Source organism: Micrasema longulum, unplaced genomic scaffold (genome assembly GCF_059751315.1).
Source record: "Micrasema longulum isolate JH-2025_06_02 unplaced genomic scaffold, ASM5975131v1 h1tg000206l, whole genome shotgun sequence".
NCBI classification, from domain to species: Eukaryota; Metazoa; Arthropoda; class Insecta; order Trichoptera; family Brachycentridae; genus Micrasema; species Micrasema longulum.
In genome coordinates this window covers 250,665-272,225 of record NW_028277411.1, presented here as the reverse complement: position 1 = coordinate 272,225, position 21,561 = coordinate 250,665, and the positions used below count along the sequence as shown (strand labels likewise).

The window sequence follows — 21,561 nt, the reverse complement described above, 5'->3', positions numbered from 1 at the left end:
TAAATAATTATCTATGTCACCCCACATTCTCTTCCATCATTATAAATCATTCTGGTTTTTCAATTTTATTTTAAGAGTTATCAAGGTTGCCACCATATGTTAAGTTTTTAAAAATTACTTAATATGTGCAACCTTCATGTGCGCATATATCTTGAAATGATAACCAACTTTTTGGGGTTACACAAAAAATATTTAAAAAAAAACACATTTGATTGTACTGCGGAAATAATATTTATTTGTATGTGCGACAGTACATTTACATAGATATTCTAAATAAAAACAACTTTTAACATGAAAATAATGAACTAATTTAATATTACACCATACCTACGAGAATGTTAAATCTTTACAGATAGTGTGAGATTGTTTACTTTGCCCCAGTTGTGAATTTAGATAAACTCTCTAGAAGACCAATATACGCTGACTGCTCGTAAACTGTACTGAAATCTGCTAACTTCTCTGCAAACTCATTACTGATGCCTTTCTCCTCAAGCAAATTCATCAAAAGGTCGTAGAGATACTAGAAAAAGAAAAACACACTTAGAAACTATTTTAATACAAGTAGAATATGTATATATAATATGTAAAGAGGGTTAAAAATAATGCTCATTTTACAGATTCATTATTTATTTTTTTATCTCTGTAGTAAACAACAAAATGGTCTTAATTTATCAACTATAAAAAATAGTCCCGTGTTAGTGTAGCGTATAAACACTGCCCAAGGTTCGAAACCCACTCTAGCACAACTGGATTCCTGTTTTCTAGTGCAATTATCTATAACTGATAAATAATAAGAATGCAAAAATTTCTCTTTTTCATTAAAAATATGGTAAGTATGCATATATAATTTAAACATACTTTTTTTAAATTTCAAAGTATGTAGGCGTGGATTCAATTATTTATTTATTTATTATATGAGACAAGTCTAAGGATGTGCAACAAATTGAGCTGTTGGTACATAAGCAATCTTCACTTTTTCAAGTAGGTTTTTCATAGAAGTTTTTTGTACTAAAAAAGACAATACACGGGTGTCTGGAAAGTAATGTCAGTGAGTCGGATTACCTTTAAATAAATTTTAATAACTTCTTTAAGTTATAAAACTTTTCTTAAAGTTATTAAACTTTTGGTTACAACACATCAAAATTCTTAAAAATAGGCTCCTCCTGCATTGATGCATCGGCTCCAGCGATTTTTCCAGGCATCAAATGCGCCACGGTAGGCCTCGTCTGGAATGCTCCTTAAGGCCACGGTGCAGCTTGGATCCCCATGATAGTTGAAATACTCTCTTTTCATGGGTCCTTTCAGGCGTGGAAACAAAAAGAAGTCGGGGGGAGCCAGGACCGGACTGTAGCGAGGCTGGGGAATTACCGGAACTCCTGCTTTGGCCAGGTAGTTGGTGACGAGGAAGGCGCTGTGGGCCTGGCGTATCATCGTGATGCAACTTCCAGTCATTGACAATGTCCGGCTGGAAGCGTTGGATCCTGTGTTTCAGTCTTTTTAGCACTTCGACGTAAAATTTGTTTTTCACAGTTGTAATAGGGGTGGTATTCCAAACGCTCTCGCGGCCAAATTATCTCGTGTACTTACATACAAAATACACGAGAAAAACTGTTTTCTCGTGCCGCGAGGGCGGTTCAAAATAGCACCCCAGGTGGTACAAACTCGTGATGGACCAGTCCTTTGATATTAATTGTTCGTGCCAAATTTTAAAACCAGTTGACTACATTAAATATCTGGGAATAAACGCAATAAGCATCCTCTTGATTTTGGATCTACTCATCCTGGTCTTCTTGGGGAGAGGGGACGCTGACCTTTTGCTGATTCGACAGAACATTTTTAAAGGCTCTCTTGATCATTTGAACAGTTTCCGCGGCAGTCTTGCCAAGTTTGACGCAAAACTTGATAAACTCCTTTGCTCTACCGAGCGCTGCATTTTGACTTTTGTACAAGGTCCCAAAACAACTTCCGCATAAACGCCTGTCCTCACTCTCCGGAGAAGACTGAGAGACTACTGACTTCCCCCACTACCATTCCCAACCGGTGTACACACGCTCCAACGTACAGTCGCATAAAAAAAATCACTGACATTACTTTCCGGAAACACCACGCATAATATACGACACAACATGGAATGTGACGAGTCGTGGCTTTTTGCTATGGTGTGGTTTTACATAGTGTTGTCAGTTTGGTCTAGGAAAGTCTGAATAAAATAGGTAAATGTGAATGTTTACCCCATCAAGAACATCGCCAGCAACTGCATAGGTCTTATCACTCCATTCACCTTCGTACATGGTGATTTCATCGATACCGAATACATCATCTGAAACGTCGAAAAGCTTATTGTTTCTATCCATATCCGATACATAAACATATCCAGAGGATGGTAAAAAAAGATAAAGATAAACACTCAGACTGGTTTATCAAAGTAATTACTGGTAAGACAATAGATAAATTTAGATAGGCCATCAAATATTTTGAAGACTTAAGATTAGGGACAGATTTAAAATATTTATTACCTGTAGAAAAAATATTGTCGGTGATCTGTCAGTATGTTCTACCCATTTACTATTAATACTTAATTGGTCTTTTTATGTTAAAAATTGTTGTTTTTAATACTTATTATGTATGACTGTATGTTTTCTGAATAAAATAAAAATAAATAAAGACATAGACGCGCCCTATAGACTTAAATATTTATAAAGTAGTGACACGAAAACGTACCTAAAGTTACTGAGTTTGTTAATTTTACCAGGGCTGCATTCAACAAGCATGAATTTGCGATAAAAAATTAGATACTCATTTTTGGTATTTAAAAAAGTTTGTATTTTAAAGTTAACAATCAAAATTAGTTTTGCTGGATTACTTTCAGATTATTTCTTTTGATTCCTTATAATTTTGACTAATTTATTTCTTTTCATTGGATTTTGGTGAATGCAAAAATAATATTAACTCACATTTATTATTTGATTGAAATTATTTATTGACAATTCTTGATGGAATTCCTTTGTAATGATGGTAATTAAAACTTTGTTCCTTTGTACTAATTAAAAATACTTGGTCGACCAATTATCGCTTTCACCCTCTAATGGGCATCTTCAGACTGGTATTCAGTATTTTTAACTTATATGTAAATATAAATTTTTACATCATCACATTTATAATATTTAAAAAACGTATTCGTATCAGTGCACCCCTGGTATGTAAGAAAAACTTCACAAATGCGCCGCAAGATGTAGTTTGACTTTTACAAAAAATAATATTTATCAATGAAAAGTTACACAATCCTTTTTACAATGTTTATACGAAAAGTTTTTACACACTTTCATGACACACCTGGCTGGCGGTCAAAGAACGATTAAATACGTGTTGAGCATGACTGAGCGCTTGGGCATAAGTTAAGCGTCATAAGAGGGCATGTCTATATGTATTAATATATAAATGGTTCTATCTTATTTTTAAAATGTTTTTCTTAACTGCAATAAATCAGTCATTAATCACTACCCCATTGCACAAAGTGTTTTCACAGTTAAAAAAATTATTCAATACCCAATATGTATTACATATTGGAAAGTAATAATTTGGGCAACAATGTTTAAATTATAAAATACTTAAAATTTACACTAGTAAAATCTAAATTTTTAGATAGTACATACTTTCAAATCTCCATCGATATGAAAAAACAAAACATAAATAATAATTGTTATAATTAGTGTGATTTTAACAAATACAAAAGCAGGTGTATTTTTTTCCATTTGAATAAATAAAACTATGTACTTAGTAATTACCAAATTACGCTTTGTCCTAGTGCCATATCAATATTTTTTAGCTTACGCTGTGTAGCTTTTGTTACAATACTTATGTTTTACAAAAACAGGGATATTTTCTACTTACTGTAGCCATCACCTTCCTGTGTGGGCTCATTATCTTGAATAAAGCTACAAGTAAAACTGAGTGTAGACTTTCCACGGACGAAATCAACTTCAAACTGTGGTTTTGATCGCATCTCTGACATTTCTTGTTTTTCGCTCGTGCCTTCTTCCATTTCAGATGGCTCCGAGTCCACGGTGTGGTTGACGTTGAATGATATGTTTACTCTGCAAAAAAATTATTATTATTGATTGATTGTGTTGGTAAAATGGAATTTCCATAATACTTCTGCTGAGATGTCCATCTCATTGTGTAACGGTTGGCGCATTTGCCTACCATGTTTGAGATCCTGGGTTTGATTCCTGGGAGGGTGGACATTAATGTGAAATATTGGTTTCAAAGGTGGTTCTACACTGCGATATTTCATTGTTCCTGCACTAATACCTGAAGCGTAAGACTGATCTCCTTACATTCACGTTACAGATGATAGAGACACGTTGTTCCAGTGCAGTGCCCCATCACTGAGTGTGGAAAACGAAATTATGTGAATTTTATGATGTGATCAAAATAGTGGTACATACGTTTCATCATTTGATTTTCTGGTAAGGGTGACTTCTGCTCCGCTGAGACTAACTTGGAATCCTTCAAAAGTGCTTGGAATGGTTTTGACTTTCTGTGTTTTTTTCTCTGCCAAGATTTCTTCAGTTAAAAACTCGACCAATTCTCTTTCACCTGAAAATATCATTAATTTTAAAAGGGGAAAACAAATTATGAAGCGTATACAACCCTTTATTATTATTGTCCATATCCAGATTCCCAGCATTATTTTGCCAAAAGTACATGAATACATATTTTTTTACTGGATGTAAAAAATATTTATTTGTATAATACACAAAACTTAAGTATCACAGGTTTGTGAACACTGGGCACTTAAGCAGTGCCTACTGCCAACCTTATTTGATTATCATAAAAATATTACGAGTCTTTCGGAAACAACATATGCAAATTACAAGTCTATTGGTATATTATATATTGATATTAATTTCATTGACGGCTCTGGAAGACTTGATATTTTTGTGATAATCAAGTATAGGCTAGGCAGTAGAAACTGCACGAATGCCTCTATGGAGTGCACGTCTCCAGAAGAAACGTGATATTAAAAAAACATGTCAATAGAAAGGTGTTAGTTCTGTCTCTGTACGACAATTTTTATTGAATCGTTCCTACTGCAATAAGTAAATAAACCTAGGTTATAATTTCATTAATGGTGAAAATTATTATGAATTAAATTTTAAAAACACCTTACACGGAGTAAAACTACATTACAAATAGAGGAAACTTCGTATGCTGTTACTGTGATTCAGTTGCATACTTTTATTATTTACAGGAATGGTTTGAGACGTATAAGGATAAGGAATTTATCTTACCGGGGAGTTGGGTTTTTGGTGGTCGGGTATCAGTATCTAAGTATAAAAAAGTGTACATGGTTAATTACATATTGAACTCAATTACTCAACACAACTTTTTCTCTATTTTTAACATACATAAATGTTTTAGTCAAGATTGAGGGAATACGCATAATCTTTTTATAATTTTATTATTTGTTATATTACTAAGTTTACACAGAATATTTTTATTTTTTTTAAAGTTCCACCAAACCCAATTTAATCAGTAACAAAGCAGGAGGACAGGTTCCCAATGCTTTTATTTGACTGACCAAAGTAATAAATGATTCGGGGCAAACCATAAATAAAAACCAAATGGTTGCCATTTTTGCTCAAATGAGAAAAAAGTTGATTTAAGAAAAATTTGCTGAATTTTTCTACTGAGGGGTTATGTTTAGATGGTGTTGTAAATAATAACAGTAGAATATAATAGGAAAGGTTTGGGAGAGGTAAAGAAGGATAAGAAAGTCATCTTACCAGGATGTTGGACATTTGGTGCAGGGATTTCAGTATCTGAGTAGAAAAACAAGGATTTCATTTATGTATTATTTAATTGAAATGAGAAAAAAAAAAGATAAATTAACTAAAATGTTGCACAACTCAATAATCACATTACAGTAGAGTCTCAATTATCCGACCTTCCGAGTTATCCGACCTACCGGGGCAATGCCCCTTTCCTTAACCCGACTGTTCGCATTATATTCGCGCACCAGGCAAAAGTCCACAGTCCTCAGTGCTATGGCGTTGGAGGAAAACAGAAAGTTTCACACAGCGAAGGACACAAAGCTCTAGAAATAGCACTTAAGTATGCAGAGCAGCTGGAGCTGCCTGCATTTTAATGTTTTAGTTCGTTACATTCAGTTATGTTACATGTACATATTTGAAAAGTTTTCAATGTGCAAATAAAATAATGTAACACATTTTCAATGTCGTTTTTATCATCTTCCGTGTTATCCGACCTTTTCGCTTATCCGACCTTGCCGCGGCCGGTTTAGGTCGGATAATCGAGACTACTGTATTTACATTTATGTCGTACTTTTAGACTGATAAAGTAGTTTTCTCGGAAAGACGGACAATTTAATAAGTCCTCTCATTTATTCACTATACATCGTCACATTCACACTCATAATTAGAGACCGGATTATATGCAATATAAAAAGGCTGAAATATAAAATAAAGTGTCAAAATGTGTAACATGGAATATTAAAAAAAAAAAAACATTTTCATTAATGTTAACAACAACGTATTTAAAAAAAAATTCTGTCGTGTGGTTGTGCCTTCTATAAGTCAAAATATTATTTATAAATTGAGAATGAACCTTCCACGCCCACCAAGGGCTACCAGGCAGTGCTTGCACTAAAGTGCTTTATTATCACATATTGTCTCAGGTAAAATTTCACCCGTGCCATTGATAAAACTATTAATTTGACATAAAGGTTCAAAGCCAGGGTTGTTTTGTAAAATGTTTTCAAACTTTTCTCTACATTTATGCGGGAGGAGTATTTCTGGCAATTTCAATTCAGGCTCATACGAGCCGTACATTTCATTGTTTAGGTTGGCTACAACTATTACGATCTGTAAAAATATCGCAAATATGCGGGTTTTCAGTAAGATATGCTAAAATCTGTAAAAAGAGCCAAAACATACAAATGTATATGCAATAGCTGCTGACTAATTTAAGACTATTTTGTAAATTGTATATAATCCAGTCTCTACTCATAATACCATTACAAACATACACACTCATTCTTCTTCAATAATTTCCCCTTCTACAATTCCAACACTACAATGTCTGCTTACATAATAATATACACATATAAAATAACGAACACATAAATTAAGATGATTGATTTACGATGCGAATGTTAACTGATACAGAAATCGAGGAAGACCGAGAAAGACACGTAGAGGAAGCGAGGTCTGTACGCGTGTTGTGGCGTTATATCCTCTTTGCCACCCCTATGGGGAAACGGATTATTATAAAATAAAAACTTTATAATAAGTGTTCTTAACGTTTATTATATTTAAACAACTTTATATAAGTGATACAAAAAATTAAGGGCACCTGTATATTTTCAAAAATGTAATTTGTTATTGTCTACCTCCTGGTAGTAGTTAGCATGTTTGCCGTGCGTTAGGTGTAAGGTTCGATTCCCGAGAAGGTTAAGAAAAAAATATTGATCAAAAAAGTTTTGGCACTAAAATATTTCATAATGCCTGAACTGGCAGTATGCGAGGCGTAAGGTTGATAACCTTACCTTTATGTAACAAATTAATTAAATACGCTGAAGGTGGCTTACTAATTGGACGTAGTTACGCAGAAAGCGTCCGACCCTCAAAATGATAAAAATGAGTTTAATGCCGGTTTCGATAGCATACTACGATATTTTTAGGTGCTGAAAATTTCCAAGCTCCAAGTGCTATACTTTTTTGCCAATTAAAGAAATTAAAAAATAAAAATAAAAAAAGAGCCGCAGAAAACAGTCAAACCACTAGGGACATTTTAAAAGTTAATATAACATAAATAGCCGTGATGTGGGTTAGAAATCGTAGTATGCTATCGAAACCGGCATTACTCATTTTTAGCATTTTGAGGGTTGAACGCTTTCTGCATAACTACGTCCAATTCAAAACTGCAGATAGAGAATTAAGATGATTGTTTTATTTATTATAAACTCATTTAAAATATAATTTCAGAAACATATTAAGTAGGCGAATGAATTAGGCAAGAAAAATCTTGGTAATGTTTAGTTATTAACTCGCCTTTCTTAGCTGATCCCGAATGAAATGGGACTAATCCCATAATGGGACGCCCGTAATCCCATAATGGGATTCCCCGAAATGGGACTAATCTCTCTAAGGAGAAGAAGAATATTGAACCATTTAGATAAAATAATTCAAGTGCTATTTTTGACATCAAATTAGATACACCGGACTTCTGTTTTAAAAGTGAATACGTTTCATACTGATATGTGTTTACTAGTAAGTTTATATTTTATTTGTCTGTTCTTTCTTTAAACTTTTTAATTGTTTTTATGTATTAAAATGTAATTGCCTACCTTGGAACGGGTATGTACCCTTGTTAGCTGGGCAAAGTGTACAAAAAATGTGTGTAATATCATAAAATGTATGAATTTAAAAAAGTACATTTTTTTATATTTTTATTACTTTAAAAACAGTGGCAAGGATTGTTACTCCTTGGTACCATTTTAAGGACACAAATTCAGTTGAACAGTTACTGTTTATTGTTTTTCAGTAAAACAAATTTTCAATATCTCAGACAGATGTACAACATCATTTTCCGATATCCAGAACCTTCCGCATATCTGCCTACTGAGTAGTAAGTACACGCAAGGGGTGTAAGAAGGGCCAAAAATGAGTACATAATATTACTGTAACACATTATTGAATTAATGTTTGAAAAAAAGTTGTTGCACCTTGTTCTTTTGAAAACTTGTAGTGTGGGAGTCAGATGTAAATATAAGGAGAAAATAATAGAAAAATGTGTTTAAATTAAATTGTAAATGCTTAGACTTGTAGATTAATAGTGTTCTACATGGTTGTATGTAAATATGTCATTGAAAATATTTTTTATGATTAAAAAAAAAACATGCTTTAAGAATTCATAAATACAAAAATAGGCATTATTTTTTATTTTAAGAAGTTAAACGGCAATACTAAGCGGACTCCATTGCGTAGCTGTTAAGACGCTTGACTCACGCACGGAAGGTTCCAGGTTCGATACCCGGTGAGCCTGGGTGTTATGTGCTGTAATTCACCACCGTAATTAGACCTCCTGGCCTGTTGGGGTGCAAAATAACAATAAGAAAAAGACTCGGCGAAATGATAAATGCAGTAGTTTAATCACGAAAATTACGCTAATAGAACCGAAAATTAGTCCCAAACAATGGGAAGCGGCACATATTTGAATACAAATTATTTTTCCGCAACATTAGAATGCTTAAAAGGAATGAAACACAAGAAAAGGCGTTTCAAGTTACATAACCTCACATAATTGAAAATTAAAAATAAATTCAAATCACGCATATTGCTTACCTTTAGTATGAATACGCTTGATACCACAGCCACAAGAACATGCTGTTGTGTTTTTATGAAGGATTGATACTGATGCAAGACTCTCGCTCTTTGAGCCACTACACATGTGCCAAAAACTCCGGTTAAAGTCACGTTTTACCGGAAAAAGAGAGCGGTTTACCATCGGATTTACGAGATTCTTGAGTGAAGGCAGGCGTAAAGCCGTTCGTACAATTCCGTTCATTTTCTGAATATGTTGTTCTTTGAAAACAAATAAACGAAGCAACTATTATACCCGATTATTTGAAAAAAACTCAAATCGATCAACCTTGAATTCCCTAAACCTGCCTTGCCGAAGCTGGATTTGCCATAGACAACGAAGACGAAGAACATTCTTTAGTTTGATAGTTTTCTCATGGCATAGATAATACAAATTTGCTCGCTGCTCATAATTTTTTCTGTCTTTCTGAATTTCTGAAAAATTATAATCATCATAATTTCTTTATCCGCTCGTACTATTAATCTGTGATCCGCTCCCAATGGCCCGGTAACAGACGCGGCAAGTCACTCTCTCTCCCGTAGCGATCGCGCCAATCACAAGAACTGTATACTATAGGTGCAGGTGTCACCGCAGAATGGCCGGGCGTAGATCCTCACTAGTAGGTAGCACTGGCAACCGCAATCCTGAAGCAGGCAACCGGTTTGTAAAGCCGGTATCGATCCGTCGGCGGGAACGGCGTGTGTGTACCGGAAAAGTAGCCAAGGGTCAAATTTATCCGGGGTCCAAAATCCAAAACAGAGATTATCCGTGTTGCAAGTCCAAAGGGTAGTGGCAGTCGAATATGCCAGGTGGCGAAGAGGTCCGATTGAAGCGAAGTCGAGAAGCAGGGAGACAAAGTGAAGAGTAAAAGTCCTTAGTGGTGTTATATATACAACATATTTTGCCGTGCGGCGGCGCTAGGTTGGCTAATCACGTGGCGAGAGAGATAGCGAGTGCATTCGCCCACTCTATCGGTCTCTTTTGCGCCACGTATAAGGACGCCCCCCTCTCGCTACCCGGCCGCAGTTCATTGCCGACCACGTGGCGGTTGACATTCAAAAATATATACACAGAAATAACTTGTATGACGCAGTAAATATGGTAGATAGTCGACAATATTTTATTAGATATATTTTAATAACTATTCTATACCGTGCTCTAGTATGGCGATGAACACCCCCGAAAGCGACAAATACTTGTCTTTATTAGAGAGGTAGTACCTCGCATACATAAGCTGAAGTTCCTATGCTGTAAATATATCGAAAGGCCCCAGGAAGGGCCGCTAAGTTTTTATGCCCTTTCACTAAAGGAGTCCGTTATTGTCACTTCACTTTTATCTTAATTCTAACATAATTTTACCGCGGTGGTTTCACTATGCGGAGAGTTGACGAATGACGGTCCGGATACTGTGGGATGAGCACAAGCTGGGCGATGTCCTGGGCAGAGATCTGCCATGAATAGAGTCATAGCGGCTCTTAGGATTCGATCCCGTTGGTAGACGACAGCAAGCTGGAAGACTGGGTGGCCGTGGTTGGAGCACACGCGCTGGCTGTGCAGAAAACTGGCGTTCCTTGGAGGAGGATGTCCTAGATGTGGAGGGACCTTCGCGGCTGGAAAGCAGCCTCCGATGACCTTCGTGGAGCAGTCGGAATCCACGAGGTTTGCTACGTGGCACGGCTAGCTACCTTGTACGTGCTCTCCAGCAAAGACCGAGGATCCTTTCGACACAACTTACATTCACTTCAATTCCTCAACTTTGACTCCCGACTGACGACTGACAACCTTCTCCGACTGTCGCTGCATCGTCTTCGCGACCAAAGTACGATCGCGTAGACCCGCTCACTTTCCCGACAGTGCTTTCGGCTGCATTACGACTTTGTTACGGCTGCTTTGTTCCGATTAACTTTTTCGACTGTCTGAGGTTGTTTTATAATATCGCCCGAGCAAAGCTTTGTCTCCTTTTCTTTTTCACTTATTACTTCAAATTCATTGTCTCTTTTCAACACTTTTACTTATTATTACTAAAATTTAAAATTATTATTAACTATCCGTATTTTTTATAAAACTAAATTATAATAAACCAAGACTTGATAATGTATATTTGAAGATGAGAAAAGGAATCAATGATTAATAAAATATGGAATTGATCCGCCTCCTATGTAGTGTAGTGGTTGACGCATTCGCCTACCATACTTGAGTTCCCAGGTTCGATTCCTGGCAAGTTAGATGTGAAATATTGATTTTAAATGAGATTCTACGCTATGTTTTGTAGTTCCTGGACTGGAACCTGAAACGTAAAACTGCCCATCTTGCCTTCATACGTATTATAAATAATCGCTGGTGCCTTATGTACTACGGGCGCGGATAAGAAAATGATGGGCTAAAATTTATTAGAGTTTTATGAATATAGATATGTCAAAAGTTTGAATGGAATGGATCCAAACATTTTATTAGGTACATATCTTTAGGTGATCCTTAGTCTTTGGGTCACAGTTCTATGGTAGAAAAAAATGAGGCATATTTTTATGAAATACAAAATACAAACATAAAAATACCGTTCCGTTGGTGGCAGTGATTGTCAGTATGACAAATGACGTTGAAGTGTCGAAGACATGAGTTGCGATCGTCAGTGCATGGTTTAACCTATATATTTTTCAACTTATACTGTGAATTGCCTTTTTACTAAATATGAAGGGTAACCAAAGTGTTCAAGTTGTAATAAAAGATCTTTCAGATCATCCGGTCTGTACTCATGGGCCCACACTCTTGTTTTGCCGGCAAAACGCAAAATTTTATGCCTGTTCAGCATGTCGAAATCGAAAAGATTGTTCGTTTTTTATGCGCGAAGAAGACTGGATACGGAAAAAGAAAAATTACGTGCCATTACCAAAATCACCAGTGTCTTCTCAATATGACATAGAACAAATACTGGAAAAGGTTGGGTAAAATTTGATAATAAGCATGCATTTGGGAGTGATAATATTGCAGTCCGAGCTAACCTATTATTATTTTTAGGTGAAAGCAGCATCTAATAGTGACAAGGCCTATTGCCACACATGCAGTCTTTTATTTCTGGTGTCTGAAGATTATAATTCCCATGTACACCACGATGTCTTGCGCATTAGTAACCCGATGTTACTTTCAAATCCATCAAGTTTACTGAAACCTCTTGAAAATGATAAGAAGGAAGCGCAGTACTTGTTCTCCGATAAAAGTATTGAAACTGTCGTTAACATTTTAGTTCATAATAATTTGAAGTAAGTTTTATAAATATTTTTTTAACATAAAATATTATTTAAATATACACCCGGTGAGCATTTAACGTAAGGACAGGGAATACATCATTTAATGGAAAAATAGACATTATTGTATGATACATTAGTCCGCAGCATACTAGAATACTGTTCCACAATTTGGGACCCTTCTGAATCAAACCACATCCTTGAAATAGAGAAGGTTCGAAATAAATTTTTGCGATAATTATATCTTAAAGAAAATAATTATTATCCATTCTTGTATCCATCATTATTTCTAGCAAGGGTGCTGGATTACAACACCCTCAAATCTCATCTTCAAAATTTTCTTGGAAAACATTTCTATAAGCTGATTTCTGGAAGCATATATAATCGAAATATACTGAAAGAGATCAATGTGTTTCTTTTTTGGGTGATACCGTGTGTGTTGGATGTGTTCCGACGTTTCGGCTACCATTGCAGGAGCTATCTTCAGGGTAAACTGAGTAATGCAATGGGAGCCGAAACGTCAGAATAAATCCAACACACACGGTATCACCTAAAAAAGAAACATATTGATAACAGCGACCGTAAAAACCTTCGCACCTATGAAAGAGATCAGTTTGTATGTTACTAGAGAGAGATCTCACCCACTGTTTTACACACCCAGAAGCCGTACAAATGCAAGTCAGAATTCACCCATTAATAGGGCGATTCGCTTGCTGAATATGTATGTATGTTGTAAATGTACATTTATATATATTTTTATTTATTTTTCCTTTGTTTTATATTTACTTACTATTTCTTCTTCTCTTCCTTCCCTATTGTCCAATCCCACTTCCTTTCACCCCTAGCGAATTGTATGTTTTGTTTTTTATATTTTGTTACTATATGAAACCCGTAATTGGTCTTGTTATTTGTTGTTATTCTGTATGTATTGTTTATAACTATGACTGTGTTGGTTCAAAAAAAAAGGGAATAAAATTGGACTAGATAGATGGAAATAAAAAAGAGAGATGGTTATAGTTGAATTTGATTCAGTGATTGTACGAAAGAAGACAACTTATTAAAGAAATCAAGACTGGGATATTTATTGGCAGACCTAAGAATTACTATAAAACCATCTATTCACTTCTTAACTATCCTATATGCCAATTTTTCAATCTGGTATTTTTTTACAGAATATGATTCTCCGAGAAAATCCCTTCATTTCTGTATAATCTTTAATGCCAAATATGCAATACTTTTAAAATGAAATCTATCCTAAACCCCTAGGATACTCTTAAAAGACAATTATACTTTGAATTCTTCACAGGATTTCCTCGCTTTCAACAATTTTACAATAACATGGCGTTTACAATACTCCGGAACGTACCGTTTGTGAAGTTGAAAAAATCGCTCTCCTGCACATTTTACATTTTGGCATTGAGGATAGTTCAGAATTGAATAGATGAAATGTATATAATTAATTTAAAAGTAAAAAACAGCTTATTAGACATAAGTAGGTATTATTCTTAACATCTTTGTACCAGGTACCTATAAGAATTTATTTATCAACATTTTGAATTTGTCCAAATGTTTGCAGAGGACTGGATTTCACCCCCTAGGGAATTATTAAGATTAACATATTACAACAGAGATTGAGAACTCTTTAGAGAAGGGAATCAGGAAGTCTAGGTATTGACAAGGCTTATGACCTGTTATTGGCTAGTTTAAACGGCCACTTTACACTAACATTCACCATTCTGTCTGTGTTTGAACATCCATATTTCTTTTATTCTTCCAACTGTTGATTTTTGTAAAGTTGAAAGAGCTGAAACCTTTATTGATATAAGTGAGATTCATCTGAGTGAATTATTTCTGACATTCTTTGAAAATATTTTTCAATTTTTATACTTCTTGGACAAGTTGGTTTAATCAACAATATTATGAATTTGTCCAAGTTTTGTAGCCAAGGTCTAGATTTAACCCCCTAGGGAGTTATTAAGATTAATATATCGACACTGGAAAGGAAACAGTTACCAAGCGACTTGTAGCAATTTTACTTTTTTTTTAAATGAATAAAGAATCTCATATTTTAAAATTTTATTTAAATTATGTAGGAATCAAGGCAAAATAATACGTATTTATTAGATTTTTTTTATTATATAAATAAAAAAAGCTTTGATTGGTTCTTCTGTAAAGTTACTACATATCCATTGGTAACTTTTTCCTTTCCAGCGTCGATATAAATTATTGTATTATCTAATATGTTCTCCATCTGTGTTGTAAAATGTATTTATTTATATTTAGTTATTTTACAATTTATTACATCTAATTACTACATTTTGTCTTTTTATGAACAAGTGATGAATTTCAAAGAGACAAATTTACACATAATATTCTATTTAAAACTGTCATTTTTGTGGTGTTCCTAAATAACGGATTAAAATACAAAATAAGAAGCACATAAAATTATATCTAATTTTGCGCAAGTATAGAGTAGAAGGTACAGCAATAGTATACTAACCATATATGTATATGTTTATTTATTTTCAGAAACATAATTTGTTTAGGAACACCTCGAATGCACGAGTATATACAGCAGAATGGTGTTCAGAATGGCATGTCTTCCATCTTATTAGACATGGACAGTCGTCATAAAAATTTCTATGATGCAAACAAATTTTGCCATTATAACATATTCAATAACTACTTTTTCAATGGAAACGAAGAACTAAAACATTTTGAATATTTTCTTCAGTGTAATAAGTAAGTTGTGTAGAAGCTATACAGCCATAATATCGTCGGGATCGTAGAACAACGACGGATTTGTAAAAAATGCCACATTGACCTTCTTTTATATTTGATATTGAAGGCTTTTTTTTCCAGATTTGAAAAAAAATATATATTCATAACTAACCCAAGTATCAAATAGTATACTTGTGTACATATCAAGTTGTGACATAAAAGTGTCAAAAAAATATTAAACCGTTCTCACCTAGAGTTGAAGAAAATCATATGCGTCGTTGTTCTATGTAATAAGCCATGAATTTCAAATTTTGCAGTAGGGCGAGAAAACAACATTACTGCATAAATAATAATATTTCTAATGTTCTTTTTGTATGTAAGATTGCCCTATAATCACAGTTAGTGAATAATTAATAGAATAAAACATAATATTTAATTTTAGGCAAACATTAAATAATTTTATGGCTTATGGGATTGCCTTTTGCTTCATTAAAATCTAAGACATGTAAGTTAATCGTAAAAATAACAATCAAATGATTTTTCTGGATTATGACATTTTGCAAGATGGCGAATAACCACCAATGCACAAAAAAAGATATATATATATATATATGGTGTCTTATGACATAATATTATGGTTACATGGATGATATAATTAATTTTTTAAGCCTGTAAAATATATCTATCAGGATATTAATATTGATAATATTTTGAAAATGTCAAAATCATTAAAAACAAGAAATTACTGGATTTTATCCCTTAAGAAGTGTTTATCAACATTTATAGATATTTCAACAGAGGTGAAGACTTTTTTGAAGGGGAATACGTTTAGGCATTTACATGATTTAGATTAATTGAAATTATCAGTTCACAATGAAGTCCTGGTCCCAACCCATCTGTATAGAAGCGAAGTATGGAATTGGAAAAACAAGGATAAAAGTAGGCTTAATGCTGCCAAAATTGGGTTGTGGTCCCGTGGCTAGTGTTGCGGATCCCATACATCCATCTACTTTGTAGCTGCAAGACGTTTAGTAATATTAGCTTCCATATTATGTAAATAAAATTTACTAAACATTTATTTCTAACTTCTATTTCAACTGTAAATAGGGTCTAGATTTCGAACTGCCCATGCACCCTGTATCTGCGGAACATGTTTTAATCTAGTTTCTGTCTGTAAATGATTATTTTAAATTTTTTATCATTTTTTTGTAAAATTAAAATGGGGTCTAGATTTCTAACTAAAATCCCAACTGCCTATGCACTTTGTAGCTGCAAGACATGTTGGTATGTTTATTGTGATTATGACCCTTAAGGTGATTTCCACAAAAATGGCGCTATAAAAATTATCTACAATATATAAATAAATAAATGGATGACGGTGTTCAATTAGTTTTTTTTTTCTAAAATAAATGAGTATAATAAAATAATATTTTACTTTAAAAGTAAACACATCTAATGGTATTAAAATTTAACGAAATCTGTTATATTGAACACTGGAATGGAAGTATTGAAGAAATACGCACATGGATGCTCAAACCGAAGGCAGAATGGTGAATGTTTAATGTGGCTACTCAAACCATCCAATAATAGGTCATGAGTTCTGTAAATATCTGGACTTTCATATTCCCTTCCCATAAAATTTTCCATCTGCTGAAATGTCCCCAAATACTAATATTTTAAATCATGAATTGTATCTTGTTTCAGGAAAGACAACCTGTGTATTATTATTGATCCACCATTCGGTGGACGAATTGAACCACTCGGTCAAACACTGAGCGAGATCTCGAATCTCCATAGAAAAGTAAACGATCTTAGTGTTGATACCGAGACATTGTTGCCAATTATCTTAGTTTCTCCGTATTTTATGGAACCACAAATTAAAAATCACATCCCCGATTTAGAGATGAGCGATTACCAGGTATGACATTTTAATTAGAAACCGCTACAAATTAATTTTGACAATCTGAGACAGGTATAATTGATAAGATTAAGAAAGGATCACTAAGATGTTTTGGTCATGTGGAACAATGGATGATGAAAGATTGGTAAGACAGTGTTTTTTTAACTTTTTTGAATACGCGACCCCCTTACGAGTAGAAAAATATCTGGCGACCCCCTCCTCCCCCCAGGATCAACTCTTGTTTTGTTTGAGGGGGGTCGCAGTCTAGAGCAAGGCAAAAAATGAAGGTTCTGGAGGAGGGTAGAACCAAATATAAAAAGATCTGACGCTACATGTCACCCCCTCCCCCCTTCCGGGACTTCACTTTTGTCTTGTGACTGTGAGGCTCCCGAACGAGGCTTAACAAGATCTGACTACGCTGCTCCTCCTAGGACCTTAATTTTATTATACTAGTTTGCCCTCACTCTAGAGAAGCCGTTCCAAACTTTTGGTTTTTAGTTTAACAACAAACGTGTAATGGACGGTTTCGGTTAGCGCTTGCAATTGTCTATCTGAGTACCTACGGCCCTTTGTATTAGTGTAATCTGAAACTAACGTCATGGTCAATAAGCATAGAATGGTTTTTCATCCTTGCTTTTTACTTTTTTCTTGTTTGTGTCCCTGACCCAGGGAGTCGCGACCCGCATGTTGAAAATATATGAGAAGAATGAATAGTAATGTAGGACGAAGACTGTCAAGAAAGATGTGTGTGTGTGATGATCAGATAAACCAAAACCTCATGTCTGGTTATACCAAAAGCAGACACAATCGAACAAGATGAAAATGTGGAAGAGGCTAAGTATTTCAGGATAGACACGAGTGGCATTCGATCCTCTCCACCTACCCCTATGTGAAAATGGAGTGATAGTCGTAGTACATTGTAATGGAGTTATTTTTCACTATCTACCATTTACATATTTTGAAATTATGATTTATGTGGGCATTTATTTATAAAAAGAGAAATGAGGTGAGGGTAAAAGAAAAACGTTTTCTCAATAGAGACTTAGTATTTAGTCGATAAAACAAATACATAAACTTTGATTTCCTATGAAGGTGTTTTATTGAATTGATATATTTATTTATTACACACCATTTTTTTTATTACATAATATTTGGTGGAAATACAAGTGATCGACTTTTTTTTAACAGGTGACATATAAAAATCATTCAAATTTCAAAGACAAAGTTTTGAAACATGGATCACCTGTGCGCTTCTATACAAATATACCACTGAAAAAGTTCAAATTGAAATCTGAAGATGGGTATCACTTTTGTAAACCTTGTGTCAAGTGGGTCGGAAATTGGAATAAACACTGTTTAAATTGCAAATGTTGCCCGAGTAAAAATGGAAGCACGTATAAACACTGTGACCTGTGCCAAAGGTGTGTCAAACAATCATGGGAACATTGCAATCAATGCAGCCGGTGTTGCTTGAAAGAACATGATTGTGGGATTATTTTGATAGACCAGGTATGTTTTATATTTATTATTAAAAGTATTAATACTTGGATAATTAATACCATGGATAATTTTGTATAATCCCTCAGCAATGATTATATCTACCGCAATATTATAAATTGTTTTGTTCTGCACTAGCTATGTACAATTTAAATGCAAATATATTTTTGAGATTAAAAAAATCATCAGTTGAATGGTTAACCTTTAAGTGAATATGGCCATACCGTGTACACTAAAATAATTTGCACATAGAGAAATATGGACGTACATTGTAAAGAGTCACTTGTCAAAATCCTTCCATTGGATAAAGGACATGGCAGTGCCTCTATGGATGATTGGTTTAAATATAGACTTCTTTAAAATTGTAGATTTCTTTAATTTTTAACTTAACTCTTTTAAATACATACTTTTTTCTTTAAAAAACTCAAATCTCTTAGAGGTTAATAGCAGCTAGCAATATAGATGTTAACTAATATACATATGTGTACGTTATTTTAATACATTTTGACAAATGTTATTTCTTTTCTTTTGTAATGTTAATTTATCTGATATTTTTTTGTTGCTAAAATATTTATGCATTGCAGATTTGTTTCAATTGCAAGGAAAAGGGACACAAGAAGGCATTTTGTCCAAAACTTGAAGTGAATCAGTCAAAGAAGAGAAAAAACGAAAATGAATGTGACACCCAAAATAAGAAATTATGTGCCGACATAAAGACTAAATCAAATTCTAAAAATAAAATTGCACAACCAAAAAGAAATAAAAAGAAAGAGAGAAAAATAAGGATACACACAAATAGAAACAAATAATTATTTGGAAATTATTATTATTTATTCAGTTTATAAATACAATTATATATTGATACACATTTGTTTTTCATTCAACCGAAGGAGAATTTCTATTTTAAATCAAATGAGAGTTCTATAGTTTTTTATATTAGGTGTACAACTTTGCTTCCGCTGTTTTTCTGTAGATGGTTTTAGCGGTAAGCAGTGGTCGGAATAAATAGATTATGCAATAATCAACATCTGTCAACATAACCTCATAGAAACATTAGTCAATTTGCATCTAGATTTGTTGCAACAGAGAGGGAAAACATTTTTGAGAAGGGAATATGGAAGTCTAGGCATTTACAGGGCTTATGACCTGTCATTGGCTGATTTAAGTGGCCATTTTACACACTGTGTAACATTCACCATTCTGCCTGTGTTTTAACAACGAAAAACAATTTTGTAGATTGTGAATGACAGGTCGTAAGCCCTGTAAATGCCTAGAATTCCATACTCCCTTCTCAAAAATGTTTTCCCTCTCTTTTGCAACATATTTAGATCTAAATAACTCCCCAGGGAGGAAATTCAGCCAGTCTGCAAACATTTGGACATACTCAAAACATTGTTGAATTTATGTCTGCATCATGAAGTATTCTTTGTTGAAAATGTCAGTTTACGGACCAAATTCTTATCATTTGCTCTTATCGTTTTAATTTTCTGCTTCAATATGAAGAAATCTGCGGCTGATGCTTATTGAATGCTCTCAAATACTTATGGTGAGGTCGCTATTAGTAAAAGAACGTGTTGTGAGTGGTTTCAACGCTTTAAGCCTGTGATTTTCACATCGTAGACCGCCATGGAAGAGATGGAAGCGGTGGAAGAGAAAAGATTTTCGAAGATGCAAAATTGGAGGCATTACTTAATGAAGACTTGTGTCAAAATTAAGAAGAATTTGCACGATCATTGGGAGTGACTCAACGAGCAATTTCAAAATGCCTTAAAACCATGGGTATGATTCAGAAGCAAGGAAATTGGTTGCCGTACGCGTTTAAAACGAGAGATGTTAAACGGTGTTTGTTTGCTTGTGAACAGTTGCTTGACCCAATGTTGCGAAAGTGGTCAAAACATACTTGGAAACGTTGAAACGGGAATTTCTACTCTACCCGCCGTATTCTCCAGACGTTGCTCCCTCTGACAATCACTTATTTTAATCAATGGATCGCTTCAAAAGATGACCGGTTTTTTCAACACGGGAATGCTGCCAGAAAGTAGTGACCAGCAATGGAAAAAACTTTGAATCATAAATGCATAACCAAGTTTTTTACAATAAGGCCTCGAATTTCGGTAAAAAAAAACAGCGGAAGCAAAGTTGTACTCCTAATAATTAAAGTCTTAAACAAAATCTTAAGACCTATTTATTTATATACTTATTATTTTAGAAAATATGCATTTCTAAAAAAGTAAAACCACTATACAAAACAGTAATTACGTGTAGTTTTTGGTGAAATAATAATTTTACTAAATTTTTACATTAATAACACTAATTCACATAATATAATATGGATATATAAGATCTTGAAATACAGAATATATATAGTTTTCTTGTTCAAATGCAGAAACTGCCTATGAGAAAGTTTTTTCTTGGGACTAACATGGATTAAAAACAATTTAGCCCACCGGTCCCTTTAATAAGTGTATTTACAAAAGTTACACAAAAAATAGATTTTTATTACCAAAAAGTATAAAGTATATAAAAACAAATATCTAATTTAGTATTTAAAGAATTTCGTGTAAATACAGTAGAAGAAATTTTTAAAAAAAATCTATAATACAAGCTTTTAAAGAGAAAAAAGTTACTATTTTATTAAATTTAAGAAGAAAAAAGATTTCCCTTTGATTTAAATAAATCACCATTCTTTCTCGGGAATATGAAAAAAAAAGTATGTTATTGTAAAACGAACTCCCTTTCGCTCCATTAGAGATGTAGAAACATTAAACATAAAATTATAACATGTACATATTTATTTATAAAAATGTAAAAAAA

The 21,561-nt window shown here is 33.9% G+C and overlaps 2 protein-coding genes across 5 annotated transcripts; one reads left to right on the top strand and one right to left on the bottom strand.

Annotated features, from left to right (window-relative positions):
- Positions 1 to 212: 212 nt before the first annotated feature.
- Positions 213 to 9,722, bottom strand: P32 (complement C1q binding protein P32). Of its 4 annotated transcripts, XM_088243333.1 has the most exons (7): positions 9,369 to 9,722; positions 5,790 to 5,825; positions 5,295 to 5,330; positions 4,449 to 4,599; positions 3,892 to 4,094; positions 2,232 to 2,320; positions 213 to 520 (listed from the first exon to the last, which is right to left on the bottom strand). In XM_088243333.1, exons 1-7 carry the CDS (start codon positions 9,589 to 9,591, stop codon positions 368 to 370), a joined length of 891 nt encoding a protein of 296 aa, XP_088099459.1. In that variant the 5' UTR covers positions 9,592 to 9,722; the 3' UTR covers positions 213 to 367. The 4 variants fall into 4 exon arrangements, with proteins under 4 accessions (XP_088099459.1, XP_088099461.1, XP_088099460.1 ...); XM_088243335.1 differs by lacking the exon at positions 5,295 to 5,330; XM_088243334.1 differs by lacking the exon at positions 5,790 to 5,825.
- A 2,190-nt stretch (positions 9,723 to 11,912) lies between these two features.
- Positions 11,913 to 19,613, top strand: LOC148283737 (rRNA N(6)-adenosine-methyltransferase ZCCHC4). The gene is made up of 6 exons (XM_088243349.1): positions 11,913 to 12,324; positions 12,403 to 12,644; positions 15,159 to 15,371; positions 17,055 to 17,268; positions 18,439 to 18,759; positions 19,332 to 19,613. Exons 1-6 carry the CDS (start codon positions 12,076 to 12,078, stop codon positions 19,554 to 19,556), a joined length of 1,464 nt encoding a protein of 487 aa, XP_088099475.1. The 5' UTR covers positions 11,913 to 12,075; the 3' UTR covers positions 19,557 to 19,613.
- The last annotated feature ends 1,948 nt before the right edge of the window (positions 19,614 to 21,561 follow it).